Source organism: Martes martes, assembly GCF_963455335.1.
Source record: "Martes martes genome assembly, chromosome: 13".
Taxonomy (NCBI): domain Eukaryota; kingdom Metazoa; phylum Chordata; class Mammalia; order Carnivora; family Mustelidae; genus Martes; species Martes martes.
This window is the reverse complement of record NC_137901.1, coordinates 85,759,347-85,771,130: the sequence shown is the minus strand read 5'-3', so window position 1 is coordinate 85,771,130 and position 11,784 is coordinate 85,759,347. Positions and strand designations below refer to the sequence as shown.

At 52.3% G+C, this 11,784-nt stretch overlaps 1 protein-coding gene across 2 annotated transcripts in view; it reads left to right on the top strand.

The window, feature by feature from the left end:
• Positions 1 to 251: 251 nt before the first annotated feature.
• Positions 252 to 11,784, top strand: part of KDM2B (lysine demethylase 2B) — a gene marked incomplete at its 5' end in the record, with an annotated part of 120,353 nt that continues 108,820 nt past the window's right edge. The window contains 4 exons of one of the 2 annotated variants that reach the window (XM_080820958.1): positions 252 to 284; positions 1,359 to 1,503; positions 4,486 to 4,564; positions 5,847 to 5,893. In XM_080820958.1, the coding sequence (XP_080677084.1) occupies positions 252 to 284; positions 1,359 to 1,503; positions 4,486 to 4,564; positions 5,847 to 5,893 (304 nt within the window). Of the gene's footprint in view, positions 285 to 640; positions 689 to 1,358; positions 1,504 to 4,485; positions 4,565 to 5,846; positions 5,894 to 11,784 lie in introns of those variants that run through there. The other variant, XM_080820959.1, reaches the window with a different exon arrangement.

Sequence of the window (11,784 nt, the reverse complement as noted above, 5' to 3'; positions counted from 1 at the left end):
CGGCAACAATGTTTACGTTCCGGGGATTATGACGTCGACGCCTCCCCCCCCACAACTGCTGAAAATGGTTTCCTAGGACTTTGCAAACGGATCTGCTTAAGTGTTGGTGCAAAACTTTGTAGATCTCGGCTGTGGCTTGCTTTATTTATTTATTTTTTGGTTTGTTTTCTTTGGTCTTCCCTCCTTCCCCCCTCCGCCAAAATGCAGGGGGCAGGAGTGTTGACAATTAATTGGTGAACTCTCCTAAAAAAATGGAGGCAGAGAAAGACTCTGGAAGAAGATTGGTGTGTAGCTTTTTTTTTTTTTCCCCCAAATCTGTATCTGGTAATGATAGATCTATTTTTTTTTTTTTTGGTTGTTGTTGTTTCTTGCTGCCTTTTCTTTCCTTTTCTGTATTTTGCAAGAGGACCGGAAAAAATATAATAAATTGCATGCAAAAGGAAGCAAGCAGCTTACTCCTCCAGTCCCTTGTGAGGCTCAGAGTCTCAGACACTTGAGTGGGGAGGTGGTAGCGGGGAAAGGCGTGGAGAGAGGCTGAGCGGGCTCGGGGTTCGCCCGGAATCTGGGGGGCTGCAGGGCCCGGCGCTGGGCGGTTGAGGGAGGAGGCAGGGGATGCGGGGAGTGGTGGGGGAGTCTCCTTAGGAAGTGAGTGTGCGCGCGCGCTTGTGGGGAGATGAGGCAGCTGCTGGTGCGTTTTGGGGTCTCCGATGGGAGCTTTGTGGCGGGCCGTCTGCCTCTCCCCCTCCCAAGCCCCGACCTCCCCCTCCACCTCTTCTTCTAGCATTGGCGGGCGGGCGGCGGGGGCGGCTGGGGTCTCAGCCCTTCCATTTCAGCTTTCCAGCTTCCCGGGTAGCTCGGGGGCGGCTCCAGTCTTAGAAATGCCGCCGGCCCCCGGTTCCGGCTTCCCGGCTCTGCCGCGGCGGCCGCCGGGGCTACTGTTAGCGCCGAGCAGGGCGCTGCGGCGGCTCCTCCCGGGGCCTACAAATGCCCCGCCAGCCCGTGCGCGGAGCCCCCTTCGCGGGTTACATAACCAGGCTCCCGGCCGAGTGGGCAAAACTCAACACTTATCTGGGGTGGGGTGGGGGGCCAGGGAGAGCCCCCCAGATGTCCTTTCCACGGCCTCCAGAGATGCAAGAGGGGAGTGTCCTGCGTAGGGCACGGCCGGACCCCGGGGGTGCGGGCCCCTCTCGTTATCCTGATTTTCAGCATCTTTGGCATTTGCGCAAAGTTGCTCGGGTCGCAGTGGTGGGGTGCGGGGGGCGCGCAACTCCTGCACCTGCTTGAGCTGGGCCTAGGGTAAGAGGCGACCCCCCAGTTCCCCAATAATGCCTCGGGCTCTCTGGTTTGGGTCCCCGCAGCGTCCGATTGACCGCCAGAGATACGACGAGAACGAGGACTTGTCGGACGTGGAGGAGATCGTCAGCGTCCGCGGCTTCAGCCTGGAGGAGAAGCTGCGCAGTCAGCTGTACCAGGGGGACTTCGTGCACGCCATGGAGGGCAAAGGTGAGGCGCCCCCTCCTCGGGCCGCCCTCCGCGCCGCGGGCCGAGCGCACGTGGGGAGGGAGCTGCCGGTGGTTGGGTTCGTATTTCGCGCCCGCGTCCCCCATTCCAGGGGATCCGGTGACGAAACGAGGCCGAGCACTGGGGGGGTGGGGTGGGGTGGCGAAGGAGGAGGGCAGGCGGGAACGGGGGCCGGGCGTGGGCCTAGACCCGGCCCGCGCCCACAGTCTGCCGCAGGGTGGGCAGAGCCAGGGAACCGGCGGTCCGAGGGACCTGGGGACTGACGGGTGGACGGAGGGAGGGCGGGTGCGCCGCATTCTACCCCTCCCGGAGCCAGCCTGGCTCCTTGTGCTGAATGAGGTGCGGCTGCCTGACTGGGAGAGGGGCTCAGGTGCCCCTGGGGCATTGAGATGAGGACCCCCCCCCAGGCCTGAAGCCTCCCGAACCCTGTCCCATCTCAGGCCCTGCCAGTTAGGAGCTGGTGCTGGGGATGCTGGGGTCCCTGAATAATGCCTCCTCAGCCCCTGGGGTCTGCGGAACCCTGTAACCTTCTGGTCTCTGCCAGATTTGAGCAGGGGCTGGATGAGTTTCAGAGCTTTTGGCTGGTGCCCCCACTTATGCCTGAGGCCTCTGACCCTCCAGCCTTGACAGTTTGAAGTAGGGGCTGGGGATAAGAAGAGTTTTACTCCCTCAGGCTTCAGGCTGAGATCCCTGACCCCTGTGGTTTGAAGTGAAAATGGGGGTACCCCTCTGGGGAACAGAGTCTCTTCTCAGCCTGAGACCTTGAGAGCTCTGTCCCTTATAGGCCCTGCCAGTTTAGAGAAGTTGGGGAAACCTCTGAGGTCTTGGGGTCCCATCCCAGCCTGAGACCTTCAGGACCTGAGTTTCTCCCTGACCCTAGTATTAGGAAGGTGTCTGGTGGTGTCCTGCCAGTGTTGGGGTGATGTTCTGGCTTGGGTCTGAGGCCTCCAGAAGCCCCACGTGACCTGTGGTTCTGCCTGCGGGGTTGGGGTTTTGGAGATGCCCCTGCGGACCTAGGTATTTCCCTGGGCTCTCTGGGGTTTCTAAGTTGGTTTTTTGTTTTTGTTTTTCCTCCTCTTAGATATTCAGGTTTCCTTTACAATACACCGTTTTCATTTTGTTGACTCCCCTGTGCCCCTTGGAAAACCTTCCATCCCTCGGTGAGCTGCCCACAGGGACAGCGCCTTCCCCTCCGGGTTCTGGTTGAGTGCCTGGGGCTTTAGGTTCGTCCCCAGAAGAGACAGTCCTGGCTCTGCATTTTTGAAGTTTCTCTTTTGTGCCCAGTGCTTCCAGGGGTGCAGGGCTTCAGTGGTAGGGGGTAGTTGTTGGGGGAGGGAAGAAGACACGTCCTCCAGCCTGCCGGGTCTGAAGAACATTGCACCTGGACGCAGACCGGCCTGCGGGGGCTAGTCTCAACTGCATTTAAATTTCCTTAGCGCCAAATGGGATTTTAATTCCTTTGGTTTCCTTCCCATTTTACTGAGTTTGGTGGATCCTATGAGAAAACAACGTGCAAACTCTTCCTAGTCATTGGTGAGGAATTCTCAGCCCAAGATCTGAGTGTTTTCTCAAGCTCATTTGAGGAAGTTGAAGCTGAGGAGAGTGGGGGTGGGGGGCGGGCTTTGGGTATGGGTGTGGGTGTGTGTGTGGGGGGTGGCTTCCAGCTAGGGAGAGCCTTTAAATCTTCTGTCCAGGCTCTTTTCAAAGGAGAGGGCCCTAGTGATTTGGTAGTTAATTCAGATCTGGCCCCAAAACTTGGAGGGAGGAGCTAGAAACAGAAGGAGCCCTTAGCCTGGATTCAAAATAGAAGCTTCTTAAACTTCTCTGCTTTTAAATCCTTAGGAATCCCCATTCACTGTGAGCCCCTGGGGATCTGAGCTGCTAAGGTCAGGGCTTTCCCCAGCTCTGGTTTTGTTCTCTTCCTCTGCTCTGAGTAGAGTCGCCTTGGCCTCCTCCCCCACCAAGCTGCCCTGGTGAACTGTTTCCCTGGGGCAGGGGCTCCCGTGGCCTGTGGTCTCTCCTGTTTGTCCTCCGACCTGCCAGGGAGGGCTTGTGGCCGTGTGGATTGCTTTGGTTCACCTGAGGATTTTGGGGATGTGATGGTTTATCTCAGCCTCCCTCCATTCCATATTTTGGGGTAAGGTTGGGTCAGATCCCCTGGTTTTGGAACTCGAGGAACATCGAAACGAAGGCCTCCTTCACTCTTCAGGGCTTTCGGTAAGGGATTTGGGGGTCTATGCTAGACAGGCCCGAGACGGAGCACTACCTTGTGAATTGGCTTTGGGCCTCACTGTGCCCCCCTTCACACTGTCTTCACCTGGGGGGAGCGTCCGGGTCTGTTCCCCGGTGGAGACAAGGATGGCAGTAGCTGGAGCAGAATTACACTATTAAGACAACAAAGCTGTGCCCAGTTCTCTAGTTATTTTGGCACCAAATACACAGTTTCCAGGGAAACCAGCTTCCCCCCCCCTTCACTATGCAGGATATTACAATAAGATCTTCCCCGATGCTCAGCTACAATGAGAACCCTCTTCCCAGCCCCCTCTCTGGGGCTTCAGATCCTCCCAGGTGGTATTCTTCGATTTTGCACTGCCTTTACTTTCTGAGCTCAGCTTGGGGTGCATTTCTCCGTCCCTCTTTCTCAGCCGTGGCTGGGGCCTTTTCTGTGCGGGGCTCTTGCCTGAGTCTCCCTCCCCGGCCTCCCTGGCCTTGGGCTGTTCATTGACAAGTTCTGACCCGTGGGGCATGCAGGGAATGACTGAGTAGGCAGAGGAGCTGATGGTTGGCATGGGCTGGGCCTGCTCCGTTTCCTTGTCATTGGACGGGATGGGGCTCTCTTGCCCTAGAGCCGGAGCCTGGTAGAACCCTATAACCCATGTGCTTTCCTCGGACCGATTGTTCGTTCGTGGCTCATCTGCTCCTTCCTGACTTAACCAAGCTGTTTTAATTCCAATATCCAAACAGATTTCAACTATGAATACGTGCAGAGAGAAGCTCTCAGGGTTCCCCTGATATTTCGAGAAAAGGATGGACTGGGGATTAAGTAAGTTGGCGAAACGAGTTGCGTCTTCCCGTGTCTCTCTCCCTGGTAGATTTTCGTCTCCCCTTCTCCCCACCTTGCGTCACAGAGAAGGATCTTTCTTCATTGTATGGGGAGAGTATCTCTTTGTTCAAGGCCTGACAAAGGGGAAAAGCTCTCCAAAGATTGGTCTTTTTCAGAGAATTTGGGCAGAGAGGACAGAGGGTACTTAAACAGTGTTGACTTTTTTTTTTCCCTGACCCACCCCAGTTACGGGCAGTGGGTTCCTAAGGAGAATGGTGTCCCCCTCCCAAGTTAGGAAACTGAGGCAGGGCCTGAGCTGTGAAGGGATTGGCCAGTCACTAAGCCCAGAGGCAGGACACCTAAAAACATACTTTTTCACTCAGACTCCCACTGTGTGGGAAATTGGTTCTTTTCTGTGGAGGGCCTGTTCCGAGGATGCTAGGCTCCAAGTCTTCCTTTTCTCTGCCTGCCCCAGCACCTGCCTCCCCCACTGTGTCTTGTTTGGTTTACATTCTCTTAGAGATCTGTCAGAGCTCCAGGTGGGGTGGGGGAGAGATCCGGGAGGAAGGCTGGAAGAACAGGTTTCCGCCCCTTGGGCAGGGGTGGAGAGGAGCCCGCTGGTATCATCCCAGCTTGCCGCCTCTCCAGCCTCTCCTGCCAGGCTTGCTCAAGAGTCTCGTTCCTTGTTCCTCGGGTAGAAATCAAACCTTTGACATCACTGTTAATTAATAGTGAAGGTCATCACCGTCATTATAGCCGGTGTTACCAGATCCTTGGAATTGGAATGATGTGTGTCTTTTTTTTTTTCCCCCTTTGAGCTTAAAGGGATCTCTGCAGCCCTCCATACAATTCCTTTTATGGCGAGTGTTTGCTAGAAGAAGAGACACAGAGAGAGCTGCCCACCCTAAAAGAATGCAGGTGTTTGAATGCCCAGCTCTGGGACTTACCCTTGACACCACAATTCAGTCTTCCCCTGAAGAGTGGGGTGGACGGTGGGTGTCGCATCTTTTCTGCAGCAGTGCTGAGTTCATACTGGGGAGAGTGAGGGGGTTGGCTTGCCTACCGGGATGAGGAAAGGGCTCAGGGGTTGGAGAGTGACCCTCCCTTGGGACATTGACTGGTCTGTCGCTCTCCCTCTGGATGATCTCATTTTGGGTTCCCAAACTGAGAGCAAGCAAGAGCGAAAACCCTCTTGGAAAATGGCCTTCCCCGGCCCCCAGAGTTGGGTCGAACTCTGTTGTCTCTGGCCTCTCAGCAAACGCCTGTACTCCTCTTTTTCCAGGATGCCTGACCCCGATTTCACAGTCCGAGATGTCAAACTCCTAGTGGGTAAGTTGCTTGCTGTGTGAGCAGCTCAGAGATGCCAAAAGTAGGGAGGACAAGGGGCAGGAGGTCTCCACCACCCGCCTGTTTAGATTTTAACTGCCCCTGAGAAGAAAGTCCCCGTGGGAAGAGGCAGGAGCAGGTGCGAGCTGCAACCGTCTTGTTCTGGAGAACAGGTCAGATTGCACCGTCGTGAGAAACCGTATGGAAGGGTGTTTGCCAGTGCGCGGTTTTATGAGGCCAGTTTGGACCCTAGCCTCCATCAGCAACACAATCTTAGATCTCTCCTTTGCGTTTGTTTGTGGGTTGCTGGGTAAACACTGGGTGCTTTGTGACCCCTGAAAGACTTTCAGACTTCCAGGGGCGGGATCATTCTTCCTGCTTCCTCGGGGTTCTAGACAAGTCTAGGGTGGGGTTTGCCACCCTAACCAGAAAATGCTCATTAGCTCCCTGAGCACCTGCCGAGTGTGGCTGATCCCTTAGGGGTCCGGACACCTGACCAGGTAACAGGTGGCATTTCAGGTGTTACGGAAGTCCTTGGATAAACCCATTCATTCCGGAGGTGTTTCTCAATTAGCTCCTTCGTGGCAGGCAAGTTCAGAGCTGTGGGCGTGACAGACCAGATCCCTCTCCTCTTGCTTGGAGTGACAAGGCAACAGAGAAGTAAACAGTTTTTAAAAGTCTGTATCTTTTTTTTTTTTTTTTAAGATTTTATTTATTTATTTCACAGACAGAGATCACAAGTCAGACAGAGATTACAAGTAGGCAGAGAGGCAGGCAGAGAGAGAGGGGGAAGCAGGCTCCCCGCCGAGCAGAGAGCCCGATGCGGGGCTCGATCCCAGGACCCTGGGATCATGACCTGAGCCGAAGGCAGAGGCTTTAATCCACTGAGCCACCCAGGTGCCCCAAGTCTGTATCTTTTTGGAAGGTCATTAGGCCTATGAAGAAATAAAGCAGGATATTGGGATGGAGCGTGATGGGAGCTGTATTTATTTTATTTTTAAATTGTTATATATTTGTGTTTTTAGAGAGAGCACGAGTGCACGTGTGCACCTGTGGGTGGGGGAGGGGCAGAAGGAGAGGGAGAGAGAGAGAGTCTTAAGCAGACTCCACGCCCAGTGCAGAGCCCTGCCCGGGGCTCTGTCTCATTACCCTGAGATCATGACCTGAGCCAAACTCAGGAGCCGATGCTTAATAGGATACCAACTGAGGAGCCCAGGACCCCCTGGGAGCTGTATTTTAGATGAGGTGGTCAGAGCGGGCCCTGTGTGTGTGTGTGTGTGTTTATACATTTGGACAGAGACTTGACTGATGAGAAGCCAGCTGTGGGAAAGAACGTGCCAGATTGAGGGACAGGCCAGGGCGAGGGCCTGGAGGTGGGGGGAGAGTAGGAATAAGGGGGAAAGTAGAAGGACAGGGGTGGAGGTCACAGGGCTGGGGCCATGTGGGGCCTTAGGGGCCCTGGCAGGGAATTTGGGGTGGATGCCTGGTGTGATGGGAAGCCAATGGGGAGTTTTAAAGGAGGGCAACGGGGGTCACTAAGCTATCCGATCATTTTCTTTAGGAGAGGGTGAAAACATTTTTTAAAAAATTGACATAAAATTCATACAGCAGGAAACTCAATCTTTAACCACTCTAGAGCGTGCAGCTCAGCGCCCTGAGTGCATTGACAGTGTCATGCGGCCGTCACCACAATGGGATTTCAGAACGTGGGTCAGCTACACAGTCGACCCCCTGACAACCAGGGGTGTGCTTTTTGCCTCTGTGGGTCTGTCTATTCCGGACATCTCGTGTAAGTGGAATCACGCACCGTGTGGCTTTGTGACTGGTCTCTTTCCCTCGGCCACCCGGTTTTGAGGTTCATCTATGTGACAACCGGGGCCCGGGCTTCGTTCTCTCTTATGGATGAACAAGATTCCACTGGACGTGCGTGTATCCACCCCGTCTTGTTTATCCGTTTGCCGGGTGCTGGACGTTTTGGTCGTTTCCATCTCTTGTGTGATGGAATAATGCTGCTGTGAGCACTTGTGTACGAGTTTTTGTGCGGACATAACGTTTTCCTATCTCTTGGGTCTATACCCGGGTAAGTGGGTCATATGGTAACTATATTTAACTGGAGGAACCGCCAGACTTTTTCAAAGCAGCTGGCCATTTTGTATTCCCATTAGCAACGTTCGAGGGCTCCGGTTTCTCCACATCCTCGCCAACGCTCGTTATTGCCTGTCTTTTTGAGGATCACCGTCCTAGTAGGGATGAAGTGGTGTGATACGATTTAAGTTTCCTAAAAGCCGACTCGGGTGGCCGAGTGGGTGAAGACAGCTGGCTGGCCAGGGGTTGTGTCAGATAATCCAGCTGGAATAATTGACCCCAAGTACTCGGAAGGGAGGACCCATGGGCTCGAAGGAGATGCCGGTGATGGTGGGTTGAGGAATTTTAGGTAAAGCTGGATTCTAGAAAGCTGAAGGAGGTGAACATCAGAGCAGAAGGGGCGGACTTTCCAACACTGTGCAGAAGATGGGACGATGGACCCCCAAAATTAAGTCTTGGCACCGACAACTCATTTCGGTGCCTCAGCCCTACCCCGGGCGTTTGCTGTTGGACAACCTCAGTCTGAGGCCTAGCTCTGCCAGCTGACCGATTTGGGGCAAGCCGTTTACTCTAAGTCTCAGTTTTCACATCTGCAAAATGGAGCTAGTAGCAGAATCTGCCTCAAAAGAGGATCCCGTAAGAGAATGAATGAAGGCTTAGCATTACATTGCCTGATGGGTACTTGGTGAATGGTCCCCCACGGTTATTTGTTATAATGGCAGGACGTGGATCTGATAGGATTCTCTTCACATGTAAGGATGAAAGCCAGATTCTCAAGTCTGAGGTTCGGGCAATATCAGAGTCTTCATCATGATGCTCTTGGCCCTTTTGAGGAACTTAAAAGCTCTACGAAGTTTTATTATACTCTAGTCGTATGCTGGCTGCTGCTACTTTCTTTGTGTCTCATTCTTCTGGTTGTTGGGGCAAGAGGACGCAAGTAGAGGGTCCAGACATCCTTGCCAGTTCTCGAAAAGTCTGGGATGGCAAGGAAAATGGGGTAGTGATACCTGCACCCTATCTCACTTGGCATTTCTGTAACGATGGAATGGATTGATGGGTATTGAAGTGGTTTGAAAGGTGTACTGTGTTCCGACATCAGGAGGGGTGCAGTTAGCATGGAGAGTTGTTAGGCCCGTTTTATTTTATTTATTTTATTTTATTTTTTAAAAAAGATTATTTATTTATTTATTTGAGATAGAGAGAGTAAGCAAGCACGAGCAGTGGGGAGGCACAGAGGGAGACAGAGAGGAAGCAGACTCCCTGCTGCCCAAAGCGGGGCTCGATCGACCCCAGGACCCTGGGATCGTGACCTGAGCTGAAGGCAGATGCTTCACTGACTGAGCTATCCAGGCGTCCCTATTATGCCCATTTTAGTCTCTGAGTGTGCACACGGGCTTCTGGGGGACAGTGAAAGGACACATACTTCATAGTGACATAAATGGCAGATGTAACTCTAGCTGGCTTAAGCAAAACAGAATTCACTGGCTTCCATAATAAATTTAGGGTGTGACCTTCAGGAACCTCTTGATCTAGGTGTCCCAAGATCTTGAGAGGTTGACTCTCATTTTTCTGTTCTGCTTCCCTCTTTTGCTTCCACTTTCTGCTTCATTCTTGGGCTAGCTTCTCCCCATGGGCTGGCAAAGATGGGGAGCCAGCAGCTCTCCGCTTCTTTCCTGCCAGCTCAGGGCCTCTCTTGCCGCATCTACCAGTGATTCCATCAAGGGTCTCTGGATTGGCTCTGGCAGGTTTAGTACAACCTGGGTCTGCTGCAGCACAAGCAAGTGATCTGGGAGTGGGGAGGAGTGACGCTGCAGGGTTGCTGGATGGCATAAACATGCCCCTTCTGGAAATGGAAATGGGGGGGTTCTGCCTTGGAGGGCAGCATATGGGGCGGTATATGATCTCAGCCTCTGTCTTCCAGGCCTCCCTCCCCAGGCCTCGAATCTTGGGAGGCAGCTGTTCGAGAAGGGGCCAGCTATGGAGGCTGGGGCTCCAGATTCTCCTCTGATGCCCTAACATCGGGCTTTTCTCTATCAACCCTATTTATATGCCTCCTGGGAATTCAGGCACCTGGTCTCCGTTCTTAAAAAAAAAAAAAAAGGCACTTAAAAAAAAAGGCACTTTCCATTTTTAGGACACTGTACACTTAAAATAAAAGCTTTTTATTGAAGTATAATTTACATATAGAAAAGTGCACATATGGTAATGATACAGCTTGATTAATTTTAACAAACTGAACATATTACGGTACCCCGCACCCCAGAATCTACCCCCGTGTTCCCATGCCGTCCGTGCCCTCTGCTGTCGCCCTGACTGCTAACAGCGTGAATGACTTTTGCCTCTTCCTGCGTTATGACAGCAGAATCCGGCAGGTGACCTCTTGTCGTTTCTGCTTCTTTTGCTCACCTTGGTGTTTATGAGACATCCAGATTGTTGTGTGTAGTTGTAGATGGTTAATTTTCATTGCTGTGGTTTTCTGTTATGTGACCATTTCACAACGTGTTTATTCACTGCTATGAATGGGCTCATGGGTAGCTGCCAGTTTTCTATGTCTCGTGCTGCTATGAACACTCTAGAACGTGACTTTTGGGGAACACGGGGATGCATTTCTGTGGGGCATATGCCTGAGCGTGGAATTGCTTGGGTCACAGGGGAGCGCATATGTTCAGTTTTAGTGGACACCGTCAAGTCATTGCCCACGGGCGTGGGTCTGGTTCTTATTGAGCCACATTCTCCGAGAGTTCGTGTTTCCATCCTGTTCATTTTAGTCCCGTTGCTGTGTTGGTGTATCACATGGTGGTTTTAGTTTGCCTTTCTTCCCTCATGAAATTGAGCTCCGTTGTTCATATGTTTGCTTGCTAGTTGGATATACTCTTGTGAACTCTCTGATCGAGCCTTTTCTCCATTATTTTGATGGGTTGTCTTCTGTTGAGTGTAAGATGAATTATTGGCTGGGGCCGCTGCAACAAAGTACCACAGACTGGATGATTTAAACAACAGAGGTTTATTTGCTCACAATTCTGGAGCTAGAAATCCAAGATGGAGGTCTTGTAGAGTTGCTTTCTCCAAAGGCCTCTCTCCTTGGCTTGTAGATGGCTGTCTTCACCCTATGTCTCCACCATGGTCTTCCCTCTCACTTTCTCTGACCTAATCTCTTCTTATAAAGACATCAGTCTTGTCGGATTAGAGCCTACTCTGAAAGACCTTATTTTAACTTAATTACCTCTTTAAAGACTGTTCTCAAATATAATTACATTTGGCGGTCCTGGGGCTTAGGACCTCAGCATAGAAATTTTCGGGGACACAAGTCAGCCCATAACATAAAGATTCTTGATGTGTTCTGGATATGATAGTGCGTTCCAAAATCACCTCTTACTCTGTGGGTTCGTTGCCTTATCATACTCCCAAAGGTGTCTTTGAATGAACAGACGTTCTTTATTTTAACATAGGCCATTTGGGTCTTTTTTTGTGCTTGTTTTGTATCTTAAGAAACATTTGGACACTCCAGGGTTAGAAGATGTTTCTCAAAAAAGCTTTCTTGTTCGAACTTCCACATTGAGATTTATAGTTTATCTGGAATTGGTTTTTGTGTTTGGTACGAGATGGGGGTTGAGAATCCAGTTGATCCTAGTACTGTTATAGAGAAAACACCCTCTGGGGCCTCTGGGTGGCTCAGTCGTTAAGGCTCTGCCTTGGGATCAGGTCATGATCCCAGGGTCCTGGGATCGAGCCCCACATCGGGCTCCCTACTCGGTGGGAAGCCTGTCTCTCCCTCTGCCCCTGCTTGTGTTCCCTCTCTAGCTGTCTCT